The sequence below is a fragment of the Boleophthalmus pectinirostris genome, unplaced genomic scaffold (genome assembly GCF_026225935.1).
Source record: "Boleophthalmus pectinirostris isolate CB_2022bp ecotype Guang Dong unplaced genomic scaffold, ASM2622593v1 HiC_scaffold_8, whole genome shotgun sequence".
NCBI lineage: Eukaryota > Metazoa > Chordata > Actinopteri > Gobiiformes > Gobiidae > Boleophthalmus > Boleophthalmus pectinirostris.
This window is the reverse complement of record NW_026571515.1, coordinates 31,512,781-31,535,986: the sequence shown is the minus strand read 5'-3', so window position 1 is coordinate 31,535,986 and position 23,206 is coordinate 31,512,781. Positions and strand designations below refer to the sequence as shown.

Here is a 23,206-nt window from a genome sequence, read left to right as displayed (position 1 = left end):
TGCTTTCAAGTGCGAGCCAAGGTCAAAACTTTGAGGCTGCGTTCCCCAGACTTGACCAGGAGGCTGGCTGGAGGCGCTGCTCTCCTCCTGCCAAACTGCATCTATTCTTTCACATCTTACTGCAGCCTCATATTCATTTCATTACGCTGGGCTTTTACTGAAATCAATACTCATGCTAAAGTTAGTTTCTCTTTTTTCTAATACAACGATTCATTAAATGCCTTTTCATTAGTGTCACTGGAGCGGGAGTATAACTGGAATAATACTGTAATGGACAAACATACAGTAATTCCGTATAGGACGTGGGGGAGGGGCAGACACTTAAGCGAATCAATGTTTTTTAAAGATGCATTTAGCAAATTCTGGGTTTCTAAGGCAAACCATTTATCAGCCTGGGTTGTTAAGATAAAGCAGCAACAGCGAATACAAAAAACTCCCCTTCATTCTTTCTTCACCCATCCAATCTTTCCAGAAAAAACGTTGCTTTTGCCTGATCGCATTTTGTTATTAAACTGGCTGCTTGCTGGAAAAGTGACCTTGACCGTGGGAATTTCTGCCATCATTGATTCAGTGTTGACAAGATGTGATCGCTCAGCCTGTACTGTAGCCTCCCAGGAGACTATGTTTGTGTAAGCCTGTGATCGGGCAAGGGTCACCACGGTTACAAATACAGCAATCGACTGGGATACCAAGTAATTACAGACTTTTTGAAATAGATTTTTGCAGTGAATCGTACTTATTATCTAGTATCAAATGATGGAAGAATGTTGTGTTTAAACAAGTAATTAGTAAATTACAATAATTATTGAATTGAGATTTTTCTGATAAACCTTGCTATTGGATTTGCAATTTCTATATTAATATTTCTATTCAAATTCTGTTCATATTTTAAACATATCCACAAGAATTGAAAAAAATGACTCACAGATGCAACTGACTAACTAATTAAACTGCAATTTCAACTTTATTATGATTCATCTTGCAGCCCTAGTACACAGTAAGAGCAGGTGTACCTTGACTAGAAGAAGTAGTTGTAGAAAAACCTGTTGTGGTAGTTATACTTTTGGTCGTTATGTTGCCGTATCTGTAGTTCTTGTTAGTATACAGAGTAGGATAGCAGTTGTAAACAATGTATTTTTTATAAACAACTTCCTCATGGCTGTGGTAGTAGTAGTAGTAGTAGTAATAGTGGTATAGCTTTGAAAATCTTGCACATTTACATATACGTTTAATTCTATTACTTACTTGAGCCCACATTTTTCTTACACTTCTCTCACCTCTAACACCTGCTAATAAATCCATACAAGAGCTGATCTCATAATGAAAAGCCCTGTTCTTCTCCAGCCCTCTTCACCACACCCCTCCTCCACCAACTCCTCTTTGTATGAATGCACTTTGCTCACCGCTAAGACGTTGTAGACATTATGGATGGTGTTTAGAGACAGGTGTCTGATGTGTCCTGTGATAATGCCAAAAGAATTCTATCTCCCCTCTTAATGGAACACCGACAGTTGTTTCCAGTGATCAGGCCTGTCATCCAAATGCTAAACGCTAGCTCTCCCTTCACTCCGCTTTTCTCCCATAAATCAAAGATGGCCCTTAAAGAAAGAGGAGCAGAAAGCAAAACAATCACTGGATGTGCTGGGGTATGCCATGGCCTATATCGTGTAAGGGACAATTACTATAAGAGGCAACGCATGTTTTCTCTTTAGGGCCCTGCCGCAGATGGGAGAGGTCAAATAGTGTTTATCTTGTGCGTTTACCGCTCCTCTTTTTGGTGGCAAGAATTCAAATGGAATGAATATGTTAGTGTCATCTTCAATTTCAAATAGGTAGACATTTCAAAAGCTGATTCTCTCTGGAGGAAATGTTGTACCTCCTGAGTGAAAATATCATTTGAAAAGCGAGACAGTAAAAGCCAGTCCTCACAAAATGAACATTTTCTCACGGTGGCTTTTCTATTCACCTTACGGAAAAGCAAACGGAAATAGTGGCATTGTGCAGAGTGCGGAGGCTTGAGGAGGAGACAACTGTTTTGAATAGCACCGTGATGAGAGCGGAAGTGACAGCTCATAAAAGAAGCTCAAATGGCAACCAAAATCATTTTTCTTACTTAGATTGGATCAAGCTAAGATCTAATATTATTTTTACATCACGGTGTTTTATTTCAATTTTTTGTCTTCATCCACTTGCAATTTTCCAATACATATTCCCTCCTGTTTTCTCTTGAACAGTGCCTGGTTAGACTGGGATGGGTTTCTACTGCTAAAAAAGACTATGAGAATGCAATAATTGATTAAAGATGCGCTATGTAACTTTTCTCGTGGAAGGTCTGCCACCTGTTTATCTCAATGAATATGTTCCACAATATGGCATTCATCTTATTTATCTTGTGTTTGTTCAATTACGTGCTTTTATTGCCAAAATAATACATAGAAACATGAATTTCTATTGTGAGCATGGTTGCTTCTCCACAGATTTGACCAGTAGCTTTGATATCATATTAGTCATCATGTTATTTGACTCATGTATGTAGATTTTGAGTCAACTGATTTGGGAAAGGTGTGGAGGTATGGAGTGTGTTCACATATACATCACTTAAAAATTTGGACATAACCTGGACTCTAGACTAAACCATAACTACAATAAAACAAAATCAAAATCAGGACTGAAGTGGACTCAAAATAAGTCCAAACCAGGGCCAAGTAGTGAACTCCCCCTCTGTCTCTAGCTAACTCATTACATTGTCCCCTCACAGTCACTGGCGTTGTAAACCAGGTCGCTCAGCCTTAATAATGTGCCACGCTGAGACAGGTAGCACTAATCAGGTTTTGTTGTGGTAACGCGGATGACAGCAACATCTCGATCAGCCCTGTTACCGCGGGAATGCTCCGGCGTGTTGTGGGGCGTCCCGTCTGTTAACAGTGTGTCACCGTTTTCCCACAGACAAAAGGAACAAATGAGATGGCGAGCGTACAACAAACAGCTCGGGGTCCCTCTCTCCTCGGGAAAATGAAAGGGGCTCAATTAGAGGTGCTATAGCTCCTGCTCAGACTCCGCTCCGCCGCCGCCTCGCCTGGATTGTTATTTATTTAGATCAGCCTTGGATGGGAGTGCCTCCATTTAGTACAGCCTGTTCTGTGACTCAGGATTTCAAGCGGGACTAAAAGGGGAACATGAAAAATTAGACTAGCACTGAAGAGTAAAGTGTGATGTTACATAATGAGTGTAATTAAGGAGATTAACCCTCACAAGCAACAGAGGAAGATAAACTTACTCTAGATGTTAATACAGTTTACATGGGATTGAAAAATGGTAGAAAGGCTCTTCTTGTTTTAGAGGAGCACTATGTGACTTTTCTGTTTAGGGATCCGCCACCTAGTCCGATTCATCAGCCAGTTTCACTTTGTGGAAACCATCTGACCTCACAACATATTAGGATTCCTTTGCTCAACGGTAGGCGGGTACTTTTTTTTATTTAACCAATCGCTGCTATTTGGTCATGAACGTATGTAATGCGCCGCTAACGGGGCTAACTGGTATATTAAGCGTTTCCCAAATCCGATAGGAAGAAGGGCAATAACGTCTTTCCCCTTGATAAAATTCACCAAACATTCTCTTTGTTTGGACTTCTAAATCCTCAGTCTCGGAATCATTGCCAACACAGAATACTTGGCTCTTCGCTGATTGGCTGCTGCCCGGACTCGCACTTCCGGGGTTCTGGCAAACCATTTAGTATATTCCAATTCCTGACCTAGTCGCTGGAGAGAAATAAAATGGAGCGGAGGTACTAGGTGGCACCAGCCTGGCTATCCGCCACCTGCTGTCTCCATGTTATTTCATTGCAAGGAATGTTCTATGGTATAGCATTAAAGTTTGCACATTTCTATACAAATAAAGACACTCCTTTTGGCCAATTGTATTCCTTGTGTACTAAAAAGTTGTTATTAACCTTACTGGAAAAAAAATAACATACAAAAGTCCCTATCTACTAATTAATCATTCACAAATTAAACTGAATAAAAGCAAGCCAAAAAACATGGATTTCCGCTTGGCCCATCATTAGCCAGCATCATATTTGCGCCTTCAGGACTATTACAAACAAAGCCCAGATGACGTTCAGTTCTCTGCAGCCCATAAAGAGATAAAAGCTGAAGGATGAATGGTGGAGGGAGGTACAGGCTCAGAGGAGCATGCTGCTGACCTGTGAGCCAGTGGAGCTACTGTGTGTATATTTCCCCTGTGACCGAGCGGCCGGCGGCGCTGGGGTCAGCACTCAGCCCACAGCCTATTGACAGCTGCTGCCTTGACTTTGATGCTCCGTCAGTGTTCAGCATATCACTTTCCCACTTCCCCCCCGGCACTTCTCACAGCCAGTCTTCAGTTGTGTGTGTGTGCGTGCGTGTGTGTGTCTAACCTGAACGCATACTCGCTCGCCTCTCATTATGCCGCCCATGCAAACTTTGTCTCTTTGCAGCTGTTTAATGGCGGCACGTCTGTTTTTGTTTGTTTCCTCGCCATAAGATTATTGCACCTTTATGGTTGGTCGGGGGGTTGGAATAATCCCTGGCATCTGTTGGTTGAGGGAGGGGCTAGCGGAGAGAGCCAGAGGTAGACTGTTTTTTTGTTGCTTTAATACAAGACCGCGCGGCCTACTATTTCATGCCCGACCGCTGAGACCTGGATCGCGTCTGAATTTTAAAGACGCTGATGGAAGGGCTGCTCGCTACCGGGCACGCAGGTCACCCAAGAGCTCCCTGTTGCGGTTTATCCATCCCAAAGTGAACAGAAAATAGCAAGGATTAATCTAATCATTGGCATGCTTTGCTCATTTACTTACAAATATATGCAGCACTAACCCCACTAGGTGTATTTATGTTTCTTTATAACAAATAATATAATCGTTGGCGCACCTAACATCTTATTGAATCCATATGATACTTGTACTATCTCCAGTTTTATTGTTTTATCCTTGTGTAGCAGAAGTTGAAAGCATATAAGCTCATTTTTTGACATCCGTTTTGCTATCTTTTCCTTAATTCAAAACTACATCTTGTCACACTTTCAACGCCGCCGGGCATTGTGGCTCAGAGAACAGGAAGTTAATCAACGCAGCATTATCTCCCAGCTTGCACCTGGAGGCGAGGGTGCTAGTCAGGCGTTGGTGCCCCTCTTCTGCCGGGACCCCTGCCAGTTTGGGAAGCCCTCACGCCCCCACGGCCTCTAGCTCATGACTGGTAATGCAGCCAAAAGAGCCTTCTAACTCCTCCACGCAGGCGGATAAGAAAAACAAAGCAATGCACGTCCCCTGCTTTTGTGGAACCACTTGTGACTCATATTTTACCTGACTCTGCGGAGTGTCGCGGGTGTGGGAGGCGTTACTGCACCATGTGGGATAGCAAAACAACCATTCCAGATCCTAAAGGAGGGCTTTTTCAGGCAAACAAGACAATATTTGGAGATATTTGTGCTTTAAAAGTATGGTGACACTCTTAACATGTGTGGGGATGATATTGTGTAGAAGGAGCTCGCTAGCCTCCCTGCCCTTGCCGTCTCTGACAAATGCTCCCTCTGGAGTGGATTGCGGCCTGTCGCTGGTAATCATTAGGTTGTCCACCAGCATCCAAAGTGCTTTTATTTCTGCCCATTAGTTTGGTGGGAAAATGGCTGGGTTTGGGGCTAGTGTGTTCTCCTTGCAGTGTGACTGATGCAGAAGGCTGGGTAGCAAGCTCTGGCAAAATCAAACGGTCTGAAGGATCTCTATTTATTCCAGTAGCAGTCAGTGGCCCTTTACCAAAAAGCACTTCTCTGTAGTTGCAAGTATACTCACATGTCAATATGGTAAGACCGCTTTGTGCTTATTATTCATGGGTTAAAGAGCGAATTGATCCATATGGGAGTGTCAAGGGCAGATCAAACGGATTTGGGGGAGGATCGGACCAAAAATGTTAAAAGCTTCTCCCAGTCTCAAACGCGTCAATCTCACGGAGAGCACCTTGATGTCCTCAGAGGAAAGAACTTGATCAAAGTTTGGGTAACAAAGCCGCGTCTCTGAAGATGATTTGACCTCGGCTGTGTCCCACTTCTGTCTTTCACTTTACTTTTTCACCGTTTACCTGCTCCGGCTCCCCGGCATCCTAGGCTCCCCTTTTATTCACACGTCTTGTCCTGTTTGCACTGCCGGTTGGACTGTCGGAATATCAATGAAGCAGTCTCAGCCTTGTATTACAAACACAAGTGAACAGTGATTAAAGATGACATATCTAAAGCCTGACTCTCTCTTCCCCTCTCTCCTCTTCCTTTCCACAGGAGATCGCAGCTTACTTGATAACATTCGAAAAGCATGAAGAATGGCTAACCACATCCCCTAAAACAAGGTAAGACGATTATGCAGTTCTTTTAAATACGTTAAGATCCATAACACCCTTTGTGTATTGCATCGGGGAGGTTATTTGCATTTTGTCATTTTTCCAATTGTCTCATGTAACCCTGATTCACTGGTTAATAACTCACACTGATAATAGCTTTTGAGGAGAAAGTTGTTAATGTACAGATAAACCATAGAATATTAATATCAACTAATAATTGCCCTTTAGCAAACCAATTAACATAATATGCTCTATGGTCTGCTTTGAATTCTGTTTAATGCGTTCCTGTATTCTCAACACTCGCCTAATAACTCTAGAGAAAGCTGGGGTTTGTCTGGGTCATAAGCTAGACCCACACCAGAAACAAAATGCCAAATCCAGCCGTGATATTTTAGAAACAGAGACGTGCCAGACATGCAATTAATTTATTTTGTTATGTATTCAAATAGATGTCTTCAGAGGAAATCCACTGTTGTACGACTTTGACATAAGCCTTGTATTAGCCGCATAAACTTTTAGTTGATTTATTTTCTTGATTTATTTATTGTAAAAAGATCAGTAATTAAATATGCACTATGTAACTTTTCAGGTGGGTGGTCCTCTACCTGCTTTGTGTTTTGCCTGGAATGTTGTAGCTACATTATGAGGTGTTTTTGAGCAACAAAACCTTGAAGGACATGCATTCTTGAGCAGGGCTATCCTCGCCACAGATGGTGCCACCTACTTATCTCAGTGGAGATATGTTTAATGCCGTACTGTGGAACATTCAAGGCAAAGCAATAACATTTCCTTGGAGACAAGAGACAAGTGCACCTTCAAGCAGTGAAATTATCCCTGACTCATTTGGATAGTTTTGCTGCTTTGCTTACCCTTTCAGAACATAAAACATGTAAAAGCTGGCGGTATTCTTTGGTTTTTCATATATTTAAACAACAAATATGAGACATACTAGTTTCAGAAATCCAAAAATCCAAAATACAGTCTATTTTTGAGTGAGATATAGCATTTTGACTCTACATAAACACTCTAATGAGGACAATGCAAATACTTTGAGCAAGGTACATAATGTAGTTGGCCAAATTCTTAACTATGAATTCACACCACCATTCTAACTTGATTATGACCTTTAGTTTGCTTATTATTTTTGTCAACTTTTGTTTCAGGACTGTTTTAACACACTACACCTCTTAAGGTCTCCGACTGCTGCTAAAACATTATTCCCATTTTTAAGTTTACATTTTCATGCATTCCAAATCTTTTCAATATGTTCCACCTTTCTTTCATTTCCCCCAGACGGACTTGCTAGGCTGGCATTATTAGCGGTCCTCATCCATGTGTAAATGGACCCTAAACTTACCCTTCCTCTCGGCCCTCTCCTCCTCCTCCTCCTCTGCTGCCTCCGAGGGACATTGATAATAGTTTTGCATAAAGACACTGCCAATTAGAATGCATTCTGCGATGTAATTATAGAGCATGGGCCAAAAGTGCATTAGGCTCACCTGTTTTTATATCAGAATACCCAGCTCCCTGTCCCTGTGTACGTCAGCTAGTGTCAGGCTAATTTTACTTATTAGATATGGCCTGTGTATTTTCCATTAGGCTTGACTTTATTACCCCATACACTGTAGACTAAGTGATGAAGGAGCAATTTTCCAATAGCATAAGGTCTTCTGAACGAGAAACATATGATTCTGGAGAAAAAAATAAAGAAAGGAAGAAAGTTGTGATTAGATTTGAAATGTATGTTTTCAAATCTGGATTCAATTCACAGTGCACATTTTAAACCAATAGGCATTAACATTGGAGAGATGGTTGAAAAACATGACCAGCAAAACTAATACAAGAGTCCCATAGGTTTCAAAACAGAGCTAGAAAGTTTGTTTTTATTATTCATCATAAAAAGAGAGTATATTTTGCTTGCTTATATTCTATTACCCAACTAAATGCAGCCTTTTGATTTGAAAATTGGGACGGTACAAATTGCTATTTCGATTAGATTTCAATTAAAGTTGTAGCCCCGTTTTGAGCGTTGGATGTGTCAAAGCTGCATGCCCACCTCAACACTGCATTAGAAAGCACTTTAGTTTGTTTCAGAGAAGAGTTTTGATGTAGTAACCTGGAGTCAGACTGGTCTTCTGCTTGCTCTTGGCTACACTCTGTCTGTGCTGGGGGCCTTTGATGCAGCGCTCTCAGCTGCCACAGAGCCCTGGGACTGGAGCCCTGTGTCATGCATCAGGGCAGGTGCAAACATGTCAACGATGAGTGCCCGCGGTGAGGACCCAGAGAGCACCTGACAACTCTCCAGCACGTAGCATGTAGTTCTGAGAGAGTAGGACAAATGGTCTGTGCACTGTCCCAGCATGTTATCAGACTACAGAAGTTGTGTTTTCAGACTACAGAGAGTGTCATGACATATTGATGTGTTGACATTAAACACCAAACATATAAAACAATGGATAAATTAACAAAGGAAATTAAGATGATAGGTCAGTGAGTTAGTTTGGTTGCTGGGACAAAAGTTCTGTTGAGGTGGGCCCTTTTATGTCTGGTGCCTGTGACCTAAAAGGCAGGAGCCGGAAGAGGGTATAGAGTGGGTGCTCAGTGTCCTTGATGACTGTGTCGGCCCATCAAGGAGTGTTATCAGACTACAGTGGGAGTGCCATCAGGCTACAGAGGGAGTGTTATCAGACTACAGACCGAGTGTCATTAGACTACAGAGAAAGTGTTATTGGACTAAGTGATATTAGACTACAGAGGGGAGTGTTATCAGACTACAGAGGGGAGTGTAGTCTGACTACAGAGCGATTGTTATCAGACTACAGAGGGGAATGTTATCAGACTACAGAGTATTATCAGACTACAGACAGAGTGTTATCAGACTACAGAGGGAGTGTAGTCTGACTACAGAGCGATTGTTATCAGACTACAGAGGGAGCGTTATCCGACTACAGACAGAGTGTTATCAGACTACAGATAGTGTTATTAGACTACAGAGGGAGTGTTATCAGACTACAGAGGGAGTATTATCAGACTACAGAGTATTATCAGACTACAGAGGGAGTGTAGTCTGACTACAGAGCGATTGTTATCAGACTACAGAGGGAGCGGAGACAGTGTTATCAGACTACAGATAGTGTTATTAGACTACAGAGGGAGTGTTATCAGACTACAGAGGGAGTATTATCAGACTACAGAGTATTATCAGACTACAGAGTGTAGTCTGACTACAGAGTGTAGTCTGACTACAGAGCGATTGTTATCAGACTACAGATAAAGTGTTATTAGACTACAGACAGAGTGTTATCAGACTACAGACAGAGTGTTAGTAGACTACAGACAGAGTGTTATCAGACTACAGATGGAGTGTCATTAGACTACAGACAGAATGTAATCAGATTACAAAGGGAGTGTTATTAGACTAGAGAGGGGAGTGTTATCAAACTACAGAGTATTATCAGACTACAGACAGAGTGTTATCAGACTACAGAGGGAGTGTAGTCTGACTACAGAGTGATTGTTATCAGACTACAGAGGGAGTGTTATCAGACTACAGATAGAGTGTTATTAGACTACAGACAGAGTGTTAGTAGACTACAGACAGAGTGTTATCAGATTACAGAGGGAGTGTTATCAGACTACAGATAGAATGTCATTAGACTACAGAGGGAGTGTTATCAGACTACATAAGGAGTGTTAGAAAGTGTAATCAGATTACAAAGGGAGTGTTATTAGACTACAGTGGGAGTGTTATTAGAAGAGAGAGGGGAGTGTTATCAGACTACAGAGTATTATCAGACTACAGACAGAGTGTTATCAGACTACAGAGGGAGTGTAGTCTGACTACAGAGCGATTGTTATCAGACTACAGAGGGAGTGTTATCAGACTACAGGAGTGGTATCAGACTACAGACAGAGTGGTTTCAGACTACAGACAGAGTGTTATCAGACTACAGATAGTGTTATCAGACTACAGAGGGAGTATTATCAGACTACTACAGAGGGAGTGTAGTCTGACTACAGAGCGATTGTTATCAGACTACATAGGGAGTGTTATCAGACTACAGAGGGAGTGTTATTAGACTACAGAGGGAGTGTTATCAGACTACAGAGGGAGCGTTATCAGACTACAGACAGAGTGTTATCAGACTACAGAGGGAGCGTTATCAGACTACAGAGGGAGCGTTATCAGACTACAGAGGGAGTGTTATCAGACTACAGAGGGAGTGTTATCAGACTACAGAGGGAGTGTTATCAGACTACAGAGAGTGTTATCAGACTACAGAGAGAGTGTTATCAGACTACAGAGGGAGTGTTTGTGTTTTTGCCCATGTCAGGGAAAGGCTAGAGTGTGGTGATGGATGGTGGGGCAGGAGAAGGTTGGGGGTGTGGTGGCGGGCGGTAGAGTGGAGCCATGATTGATGGGCGCTGATTGATGGCTCGCCTCCGTATGAAAAGCTTTTTGTTCAAGGTTAAGGGTGAAAGGTCAAACTAGGGACACCTGTGTTTAAGTGCAGCCTTATCATTTGTCATCACACTTCTTGAGGCATGAGTGTCTCCTCTTCACTTGGGCGCTCTGCTGTCTGTGCTGCTGTCTGCGCTGCTGTCTGTGTGGCCTGACCCTGGTGGGGAATAGGCTAAGTAGGCTAATTCTCTCCCTGCCAGCGCTGTGGACAGGGTCAGCGGGGCAGGAGGGGAGGCAGAGATAAGCAGCACACCGGTGCACAGCAGCGCTGCATGCATGAAGCTCCTCTGACACACGCAGGTCGTAAACACAGGAGAGGCGCTAAAGCCCAAGAAGCTGACGCCAGCTGTTTGACCAAGGTGACACAGCATGCAGGACATGCCCTGAATAGAGATGGCACGCTGTCAACACCAGGAAGATGAGATGAAGTGGAGCAATTACATGTACACCAATGTAGTGAATGCATATCAGAGCAGCCCGTACAGTTACACTGCCACGTGTCCTGCCTTTTGTTTGTTTATCTTTCTCAAATCTGATGTGTGCCAGAGGAGAGTGCTGGAATGCTGAGTGATTGATGTGCCTAGCCCTGGTAATACACATTCCCTTTCAGATAGGAAGTGCAACAGTGCTTAAAATCAATAGCAGTGTTCTCCCACTGACTGCTTGAACAGCACTACAGCTAATTCAGCCTGCACCTGTCAGAGCCGGGAAATCTTTCCCTACCAGGGCCTTACACTTTAATTTACACCCACAGCCTCACTGGCTTCCACTTCCATTAAAGGAGAGCCTGGCATTATGGCTCTAATGAAGGCCGCGGCCAGCCTGTGATTTAAGATGGCCGTTACCCCGCACCTTACTCCACAGCGGGGAACACACTTAGAGGAACAATTAGGAATTTCCCTTCCTACATCCTTTAGATAGCCACACTCATTCTTCCCTCTCACCTTTTAAAGGTGTGTCTATGTTTGAGCTAGGCCTGTGGGACACTTTTGAACACCACAGACACAGGGCCAAAAACTCCAGACGATTACCGTTATTTGATCTCATCATAGCTGCTGTGTTGTGCTCCTGTCGTGAGAAAGGATTTTGTATCCATCATAAGTGACACAAATGTCTCCTCCAGGTGCGGTCTCCCAGGGTCTGAATGCTGACAGATGGAGAAACTGTTGCCTAGAGGTTGTCACATTGATTGGACAATCTAAAGAGCTAATGGGCACCAGTGTGTCATATAGAGATAGCTTGTTATCCTGAGCATCTTTCAAATAGCACTTAAGTGAAGGGGTCACACATCAGTGTGTGCTCTATAGGACAGGTTAACAGCACAGCTCAACACACAGGCAGCCCAACAGCTAAACTTCCAAGTAATGACGCCATTTTCTGTGTAATTCTCTATTTTTACATGAAAAGCTGGAGCATTTTTACACACTGCAGTAAGCCACGCAGTGGATGTGCTCCTTTGACCACAAACACACATACAGAAGTGACTCACAAACAGGACTTGTATATTGAAACTATCAAACAATAAGCACCAGTCCTTGGAGGGCCCACAATGACACTGAACCCTGCCGCCCCCACGTCCCAGCGCAATAGCCCTCTCCTCCCACAGCCGGAGCAGCGGCGGCAGCAGCTCCAAAATGAAAGCCAGTCCCCTCAGACAGCTTCCAAAGACAATGCTTTTATTAAAACCTACAGCAGCCTCTGGGCCACCCCAGAGGCTGGGGCGCAGCCACAACACAGGGAGCACAGCTCATAGGCCGCTCAAATCTACTAATGACTGTTTGTTTGCACTGCTCTGTCTGTTTGCCATTGTGTGTCGGCCTGGTAAATGCTCGTGTGCTCTTGGCTGGGATTGTGGTTGAACAGGCCAACCACACAGAGGCCATTATGTGTGTGTGCGTGTGTGTGTCTGTCTGTGTGTGTGTGTGTGCAGGCAGTATATGAGAGGAGACTGCATCATGCATACAATGTGCAGTGAGGAGGAGTGTATAAGTGCCACATATAAAAGTGTTCTGTGTGATTGGCTCTGAGATTAAACAGTGTTTGGTAAAATGACGATGGTGCTTATGAGTCTATCCTTCTTAATAAGACCGTAACAGGTCTTATGGGCCTCAGAAGTAGGTCTGCTTGTGTTCGTCCCTAATCCTTTGTGGCACTTGTAGCTGGCAGAGTTTCAGAGGTGGGTTGAATAGGATAGAGAGGGTGAGGGTCATTATGGAAAATGTATAGATGCATATTTGAATCTTTAGTTAGCAAGATGTTTGTGAAAAGAAGTGACCATTGTTCTCCTCAGTTTGACTTTGTCAACTTCTTTTGTTTTGACCAAGTCATGATGAGTGAAGTTTAGTTTGTGACACTCCATGGGGTGGGCCCTGGAGGGCCAGTTAGCTGTAGCTGGGACTGAGCCTGACAAGGACAGCTGGGGCCACTTGGGGCCGCACAGACTGGATAAAATAAGGGCCACCAGGGAGGAGAGAGAGGACATGGCTGAGGTGAACTCTCGCAGCACAAGGTAAGAGTGAATGAAAGCGATACAATGAAAAATGGTCATTGAAGGAGGAGTGAATATGATGGAGTGAGAGCAGTTTAGAAAATGGAAACATGTCGATAAGAGTCGTGAACGGATGAGATGGAGATGGGAGAAATGGTGATGGATGGTGGGCAGAAATAGAGACCATCTACACAAACAGACAAAAGAAAGAGAGATAAAAAAGAGGGATAGAGCTGACAGAGGGCCAGAACAGAAACACAGCACAGAGAGCAGAGCCATACATTCAAACCACACTGTGAAAAGTCCTGTGGTTTTGGGGCATGGGAGGCACAATGCAAACGGTCAATAGATTTCCGCCAGTGCTGGGCCAAGTGCTGTGCCTTAGACTCCTGGCCAACTTAATAATGCCTCTTGTTTGTCTGTCCTCTAAAGTAATGCCCAAGCCGAGCCCAGGGAGGCAGCACAAGCCTGAGGCTAGTGGAAATAGACAGGGGACTAGATATATGTTACTTCTCATCCCAGCTGCTGTATATTACCCGCGCCAGTTTGCCCGACGGAGACTATTCAACGGAACATAGCACATCATCCAGCTTTATCGCCATTATAATCCCTTTCTTCTCACCAGGACTGCTGCTGTGCAAACAGAGCACAATGCATTTACCAAGTTTAGCTCTGCTTATGGCAATTGACATGATTTGACTTTTAGAAAAGTAAAATACTACATTATCTGTATGGAACAGTGCTCAGTTCAGGTGAATGTAGAATGTGGCTCTGGCTCAGTGGCAGTGGGAGGAGGCAGAGCAGCCAGTGGCGGCCACAGGAGAGAGAGGATAAATAAATAGAGGAGGAAGTTGATGTCAAGCAGGTGTTCAAGGAGAAAGTGTCAGCCAAGCAGGCCGAGATGTGGAGAAGTGCTGCCTCTGCAACCTGATAATAAAGACTTAATTCAATTAGCGCTTCTGCACTGGTGAGCAGCCCAGGCTGCTGTCACTGAGAGGCCCATGGACATAGCCCAGCACAGCCAGACTCCAGGCCGCACTCACCTGCAGCCCCCTCCTCCTCCTCCTCCTGCTTCACTCTGAGAGCTACTTTATGTAGTGTACTGTACTGGGGTCTATCTGACACTGTCCATGTCCTCTTACGTCCACTTGCTCATGTCCAGAGCAGTGCCATATGCCTGTACCATGAGGACGGAGATCGTGTCACACCTTGTGCACAGTCGGGAGCTGTCCTCCAGGCAGATGGTGCACTGGACGCACTTCCTGAGCCTGAGGAGGTGTTGGTCATTTAAGTTAAAACAAGTTCCTTTGAGACGGTGCTCCTTCCACTGAGTTTGTAATTTCTCCTGTCTGCGATGTGTTTTAATTGGTCGTTTATGGTGGTCCCAAGAGGGAGAAGGTCTCAGAGCTCTCACACAGCGGAAGGCGTCGGGCAGGAACAGGAAGTTGTGAAGGAACAGGTGGAAGAATATGACAAGGACAGGGCACGCAGCCGTGTCACCCTGTGGTACTTATGTAAAGAGGAGAAAATAGGTCCTGGACATGTGCCAAAGAGCGGGTGAATCACCAACTCAGAACATGCACGACTTGGGTGCACTGGCACATATTCTGTCCCATTTCTGAGGCCCAGCTGAGCTGCTCTGAAGAGGCCATTAGCGGCATCACTGTACGGAGTGAAAGGAGCACTTGGTGACACTGGCCCTGACTCATCAGGACACACTCATCTAACGAGCTGGTTCAGATATTTGTGACGTGATACACGTGAACACACTGCATAACACACACACACACACGCAACATACACACATTTCACATTTCTTTTTCAGTTATAATAATGAGACAAATGTTCTTCCCTTAGAATTGTGTGGCTAGAGACTAGTAGATGCAGTGATTTGATGCTTTAATCTTTATTTCAGCCCTATTCTCCTTCAGCATGTCACCCAAGGCAAGACCCACCATCACTATCCCACTAAAACTGTTTCATTAAAGATGAAAGAGGATAGAGTGGGGAGAATTTGGTAGATAGCCAAGTAATAATTTTGCATCAGCGAACAAATCAATTGAATGTAAGTCAATTGATACATTATTAAACTCTGTCTGTGTGTGGGGAAAGGGGGAATGATTTCAGAGTGTGTAATTAATATTCATTACCAGGAAAAATGTATCATATATCAGTTATTTTAGGCAATACACTGTACATTTGATAATTGTGTGTTTGATTGGACAGTTGTGGAACAGGTCCACACAATTAAAAGAAGGTCTGAAGTGCGCTTTGCCCAGGGTCACACTCGTCTCTCTGTAATCGCTTCTATGGCAGCACGGCAGCCATCTTAATCTGAGCTTTCTCATATCTCTGCTTGACTGATAGAACTCTGTGTGAGATAAATAAATAAGAAGATGATGGATCTCCCTTATCCACACCATGAGCAAAGATAATTAACAAGCCCGTTAAAAATGTGTGCCCGGTGCACCTGCATCCCCCAGCCAGCCTGCCGAGAAGCTAGGTATTTGTTTACTGTACTCTCAATATTTTATGATTTGACTGAAATCTTTCATTTTTATTTTTTGCTGTTTGCTTGAGGGAGGTGCCCGTGAGAGTTATGAAGACAGGTCAGCCAAGATTTAGAGTAGCTTTGCATGTGACCCAAAGCAGCGAACTACTGCATGCATTAACATGATGGCAGTATGATTATGTTGGAAGCGACATGGAGCTTTTCAATTATTTACAGGTGATGTGCCCATTGAATTGGCAATAAAGTGGTCCGTAAATTACCTCCTCTGTCTAATCAAGCCTCCAGCAGAATAATGGAGCTCTGCCAACAAGAAAGCTCTCCCTTTTCCTCTGTGTTTTGAGTGGGGCTGGCGAGTCTTACGGCACGATGATCACACTCTCCAAATGACATTGGTTGAAAGGCAAGAAATGTGCCAGGGAGTGCATGTTTAAAACCTGTGCACTTCATCATTGCTCTGCTTTACTGCGCTTTATGTCACCAGACAATGATACAGAGACAGCCAAGCATCAAAATGTGCGGCACCAGCACCTGTGTGAGAAGAAACCCACTCACAGTGAAAGGAAGAGAGAAACTAGTCCCCTGCATATTACGTCTGTACGTCTGCCTTCAGCCCTTAGACGGGTCACCTGGAGTAACAAACTCCAGTGTGCCTGCCTTTCAACATGTGTGATTGTGGAGGACGGCTCTGCACAACTGAACAATGACCTCATGATTACAAGAAATCACAAAGTGGTTAAAAAGCCTTTTTTAAAGATGTTTGATATTCTGTATCCCACTTTTATGCTGAGCTGAAAAGGATGCATTCTGCCATCCCCTGAGCCGTTGGATTAACACAGCAGTCAGCAGTCCACCTTTCCAATTCTATTGTCTCGTTAGTTGTTAACCATATTGACTGCTGTAGTGCCCCAGGTTTGTTTTCTCCACCTCAAACTGTGTTGACAATCTTCCAGGACATAAGGTGTCTTGGGTAGTATTCTATTAAACCCATTTTAAAGATACAAAGACAGAAATTCACCTATTCCTTCAACCACCAACACAATCCATAAGCACCTTAGGCGCTTTACACTATAGAGGGGAGACATGACAGGCAGATGGAAAGCAAAGGGAAGTGAGATAAAAGTGCAGTGTAATGGAGAGAGATTACCTCCTACAGCTCCAGTGTCTTCTGCTCTGAGACATTCAGGGGAACACGGTGGTCTGTTCTTAAGCACACGACAATGTGAGGGGGCTTCAGCCAGTCACAGCTCAGCAGGATTAGTGCTGTGGGAAGGTTTGGGTGGTTTGTTTGTGTTTGTGTTGTGCCATGAGACCAACAGTCTGTGTGAGTCCTGTTGTCGAAAATAGAATCATTACCAACTAAAGAAGCTGAGATAAACAGTCTTAACAGCAAATACTTTATTCAACACTCTCCAGATGTGTAAACATCTTCGAATTCACTTCCAAATGGTCACATTTTACTAACGGCTAACACAAGAGTCACTGGGGACACAGTAGGTCGGTTCTGATGAGTTTAAAGCTCTTAAAGTGTTTGGTCAAACTGACAGACGCAGCATGGTACAAGACACCGCACTGGTGTTTGGGGAGGAGCAGGTCCCACAGTGTGTGTTCTGGATAAACATATGCAGCACTGGCCTGTCTCCAGGAGCTGGGACACTCCTCTGCTTTGCTTGTGTTACTATAAGCTCACTGCTTCAGACACATTCTGTATCATAGCATCTACAGCAGCTCCAAGCCACTCCCTGAGGTCACACATGGAATTTAAGAGCTTTTCTGAGGCAAAGAGGTGTGACTCACCCAGAGAGTGCCCTCTCACTCTCCTCCATCTATCTCCCTCCTCCTCCCCCCGTTCTTCTGCTCCACTCAAGAGTCATGGGGAGCACACTCAGCGGTAAACCAATTTCATTTAGTATGTTTTCACATTTTTATCCAATCACGCCATGCTCTGAGGTTTCAAAAGCCGCATGGCGCTTTTATTGGGACCTAATTAAGGATCTCTGATTTAATCCATGTAATTTAATAGAGATCAGTCATGGGTGTAAAATTGTACTGTGCTCATAAGGCAGTGATGTTAGTGCCTCTGCTTATGTCCAACACAGCGCTGCTTACAGTCTATATTCTGAATATTGTAGCACACATAACTCTAGTGTTTTGGATGCACAGGTGGTGTGTGTGTGACAGTCTCCGCTCCAGAACAAGTGTCCAGGTGGTTCCTGTGCCACCAGCAGCTCTGTGTGTGCTCCAAGCCATCCGCTCTGTAATTGCCTCCTGGCTCGCTCATTGTTCTCATTCACTTGCTTCTCAGTATTCAAAAAGTGGCTCAAGTGCTTTTGATTGTTAGTTTTGTTTTTCCAAGTGGCTCTAGATTGAAAGATTGGTGCCTGAATGCCTCATTGCAAATGTTCAAACATAAACTCGACACTCATTTTTCAAATGTTGATATTGTTGTTTAATTTTTTTTTTTTTTTTGCCATCCCATCCCAATCAAAAGCAGCATACCTTAATTTGTGTTTTGTTTGTTTTCATTTGCTTGTTTCTCCCTGCATTAAAGTCCATCTTCACAGCTCAAAAAAGCAACTATAGAAAATAGTCCATTGGTAGAGTGGTCACATCCCCTGGACCACAGGTTAGTGTTGCGATTCCAGCTCAAACAGATGAATACTGTACAGAATGTTGTTGTGTCCTTGGGCAAGACTCTTAACCCCATTCACAACCCCGTCTACATACACTAGAATCAATCCATGTGTGAATGGGTTTCTTGATGGTAAAAAAGAATGTGTCTATTTACTTACTGTAGCATAGAAAGTAATTACCAATGACTTTGTTGCTTACATATGACACAGATACTTTGTATAGGAAATAAAAGAAGACTAAATCCAATGTTGCAGTAATACATAATAATAAATAGGACCTTTAATGTAATTGGCTGAAACTCGCTGCATTTAGTAGTTGACTAAAATACTTGCTTACATAAAGAAAAAAGCTCCACATAGTTCTACTCCCATCCACAGCACTGGGGTATTGTGAGAAAGCAGAGGAGCCTGAGGTTGAATGGGGTGAGGCATCGCGTGCTGTGAGGAGTCTAGACTGGCAGGGAGAGCACCCGTCGACACTGCGGGGGACTGTGGGCCAGGGGGAGGCCATGTTTAAGTGCGGGCATGGGTGCGGGCTGGATCTGAAATCACGTCTTGTCTTGAGCTTTTGGACAATAACAACAATGACAGCTGACATGACGAACAGCTACTTCCTGCCCATCACTCATGCGTGTCATTCCAACCTGTTTGTACCCTGAGTGGCTGCTACTTACCTTCACGTTGAAAGTCAGGAAAGCTGGAGATAGTCGGCTATTAAACCTAAAATATATTCCGCCATGAGAACTTGCATCTTTCACACAAGACCCAGTGACAGTTATCGGAGACGTGCACTATTTCTAACTTCCTGTCTAAGGTCTGCCATGCTAAACTGCCTGGCTTTTTATTATAGTCACAAATTCGTGGGCGCGCTAGACTCTTATACCAGGTAAGAGTTCTTTTTTTGTTCTCCCTGGCATATGAGGAGGGAATGTGATGACTAATGTCCCCTATGTGTTAAACTGCAGTTCATCTTTCTAGAGCTCATTATCCCAGAGCCCTGTACAGCAGTGTAGAGGGCGGCGAGGCATTGCTACGCTGGCCATATGCCTCTCACGGCTCCTATCTGTCAGAGTGTCAGGCCGTAGTGGCAGGGGGTGCAGTCAAGTGCTGCGCTGTAGGGGGCGCTCTTTACTGATCACTCTACAAAGAGACAAGTGCCGGATGGACGCGAATACACACTGAGAACTGTGCTCAGAAGCATTTAAAAGGCTCTTAACACCAGCAAGACCCCATTCATATTCTATAGATGTATTCAGCATATAGGACATGATTAGAGTTTATTAAGACAAACAAATTAGTTCTGTTTAAAGTGTCTGCACAGCTGTCCTACACTCACAACAGAACACTGGCATTATTTTGACAAACATAATAAAGATTGACTTGGGATAAACTATTCTTTTTAATCCACAGATCTGATGCAGTGTCCTCTGTTTGTGTATTACAAGTGACTTTTCATCTGGGCTTTGTAAACAGCGGATTGGGCTGATGGCCTTTCTCTAATGTTTGCCCTTGAATCACTTCATATTATTGTCATGTTCACGGCAGGGGTTGCACAACAGCCACCACACTATTTTCTATTCAACAGCTCACACAATCAACAGTAATACAAGGGTGATCAGACTGAGTTCAAAGCCAAACAACAGCACAGAACAGAAGAATACTAACCCCAAACACATATTATATTTGCATGGGAAGGCAAGAGATAATGGAAGAAATTACTTGTTTTTGTTTGAAAAAAGTATGTTTTGTCCCCTACGCTCAGTGTGGCAAATTTGTTTCCATCACATTTCATACAGATTGCAGGTTGCACATACACAGTGTAGGTCTTAGCACTTTCCATTGTCATAGAAGCTGTGATGGTACCAGTCTATGTGAATGTAAATCTTGTAATGCTGCCTATGTGATGCTTTGGCACTTAAGCCTATTACTGTTGTTCCCACACTGCTGTCCTTTCACACAGGCTTAGTTAGAGCAGATTGTGATTGTGAGGGTGGGGCTTACTCCATTGTCATACAATACTATCACATGTTTCTTAATTAAATCACCTCATCTCGTGTAGCGTAGAAGCTAGCGGTTCGGCAGATGTAGCGCTATGTTAAACTTTATGTTGCTTGAAAATGGCTTCCGCTCCAAGAGCGTTTGAGACAGGGATGGTTTGACTGTAAAATGATGTGTTTTATGGCACCGTTATCAGGGCGATATTCCTTAAAGATGCAGCGCGGCACCCTGGCATTCTCCGTCTGCAAGAAGCAGCAAATTGATATGAACAGATCAACAGAGCTCTGCCCTTCTGGATGTCCTTGGCACCACACTTGGCCCTGAAATTGATTTTGCTCCATATCTTCTTTGCCAAAAACTCTCATTGAGAGATTTTATACTCCCACGGCTGACACATTGAGTTCAGGTTTGGAGAGGATGCTCTGTTGGAATGTCATTTATCCTCCTCATTTATTTCCCCCTCACTAAAGAAACTTAATAGCGTTTGAGCAAGGCATTTGTCATTTTGTTTATGTTTATGTTGGGTAAATGCATGTTTGAAAGCCTCTCCTATCGCATACATTGCCAGGAGCAGAGAAATTGCTTTTGATTTAATAGCTGTTATGGCTGACTTGGTGTGTTGCACAAAGTCTGCTCTGTCCTTCCCCTTCCTCTGAATCCACATTGTTACTCACACACACGTACACGCGCACACACATACACACGCACAAACACACACACATATACAAAACACAGGCTGTGCTCCATTAAGTGGGCAGTGTGCTGAACAGGAGGCTGACGTCACTGCTTGGCTGCCTCATATAGGACGGGCTCGATGTATGCTCCTCAGTCCGACTCTTCACTCTGTGTTCCCTTATTGTCCTCCACAGGGATACTACTCTGCATGTGGCCTTCTGTTTAGTTTGTCCAGACTGCCAAACTTTTCTCTTATGTGTTCAGTAAAGAACATTGAGAGTGCATCGACAACTGTCAAGATAAAATTACATTGCAGTTTATTGATCTGGAGAAATTCACTTGGCATGACTGCTTAAAGGGCTTATATTACACTACTTTCTGATCTATATTATAATGTACTTTCCTCTTCAAAAACATGTTGTTTGTTTTATTTCCTTCACACATGTTTAACACACAAACCTGGTATATCTTACCTCAAAACAGAACACACTCCTCCTTGTGATGTACAGTGCTTCACTGTGTTTTTAAACTCTATACACTTCCTCTAGAATCATTTGGATAATTTTAGCTTTTAACTAAAGGTAAAAAGGAGCTGTTAACTTAAAAACTACCACTCCATGACATCACGAGGTGGCTTAGAGCATTTTGAGCTTTGACTCAAACATTTGTGAATGAAACAAAACATAACTCGAAGTATGTTTTTGAGGTAACAATATTCTAGCATGGCTTAAAGCTCACAGGTCAGTTTTGTGTAATATAGAACCTTTTAAATGTAATAGTAAAAATGCATCCAATTAACATAGACATATTTACAATGAACACTTTTTAAAAATGACATTACATGTTTTTACAGTCCAGTTTCTGCCACTACTCAAATGAATGAACAAACATGCATTCCAAGTTATGAAACCATTCCAAGTTATGAGACAGTAATTCTACCGCTCTATCCCACCATATGCAAATCTCCGTAAAGCATCATCCATATGTATCAGGCGAGTCAACAAGACAAACTTTATCTAAACATCCATCCAAATGTCACTAAAGTGTCATTTAAAATGGCGCACTCTGGTTGAATTTTAAGTAAGTAAAGTGTTTTTCATTTTTATTATTTATTATTAATGTCAGTGCTGCACAGTGAATCGGACTGGAGATAGCCGAGGTGTGAGTAGAAAGGTCTGATCCCATAGAGACGTACTGCTCCTGCTTCGACTCTCCCTATGGGCCAAGCTAGCATTGTCTAAGCTAACAACACAATACAAACATAGGGTGGAAGAAGTTTGCGCGAGTCTGGCCTTAGACATTTTTTCAATACATAAGTTAGATCTGACTGTCTTTTGTGTATTCACGATATGTTACAATAATTTATCAAGAGTTAATTAAATTTTGACTCCCGAGCGGTTTAAAAGAAGATTGGCAGAGCAGTTTAGACAGCGCTCCCTTATACAATTTCATTCCATAAATGTCTCTCCACATAAACCCATTTTGCTGGCATTGTTTCAGCGGCGCTCACCTCATAGATTACAAGGTCAATGCTAATCACTGCTTACATAATGAATTTGCATCGTATGGGCTTTCAGTCTTAATGACACCAGTGGAAAATGCTATCTCACGCCTTGCTTCAGAATACCCCATCAATGCACAAATGCCTTCTCTGGAGTGATTAAGAAAGCCTTGACACATGGCTAATGTTGTTATCATGCTGTTCCAACCACTGGGTGACCATTTGTGGCTTGTTCATTGGGACATTGACATCCCGGAAGGCGCTTAATGGGCTAAAGGCGATTACTCAAAATTAATAAATTATAAAGCTACATTGGTTACCTGTTATGGCATCACAACACATTATGGTTATGTGTTATGTGTAGATCATTTTAAAGGCTACACAGACATTATTGTTGCACTGGGGAAATTATTTTTGTAACTATAACTCAATAGCTCAGTGAAATGTTTCTTAAAGTACATCAAAATATAAACAAAGTAAAAAGAATGTAGAAGAACATTGGGGGATACAATAAATAAATAAAAAAATAAATAGCCAATTTACCTGTGAGATTTACATGTAAGTATTAAACT

The 23,206-nt window shown here is 43.2% G+C and overlaps 1 protein-coding gene across 1 annotated transcript in view; it reads left to right on the top strand.

Moving 5' to 3' along the window:
* The window catches only part of LOC129412350 (calmodulin-binding transcription activator 1), a 277,417-nt gene that overhangs the window by 128,276 nt on the left and 125,935 nt on the right, over window positions 1–23,206 (top strand). Inside the window, exon 4 of the mRNA XM_055165928.1 lies at window positions 6,310–6,377. Coding sequence (XP_055021903.1) covers window positions 6,310–6,377 — 68 coding nt within the window. The remainder of the gene's footprint in view (window positions 1–6,309; window positions 6,378–23,206) is intronic.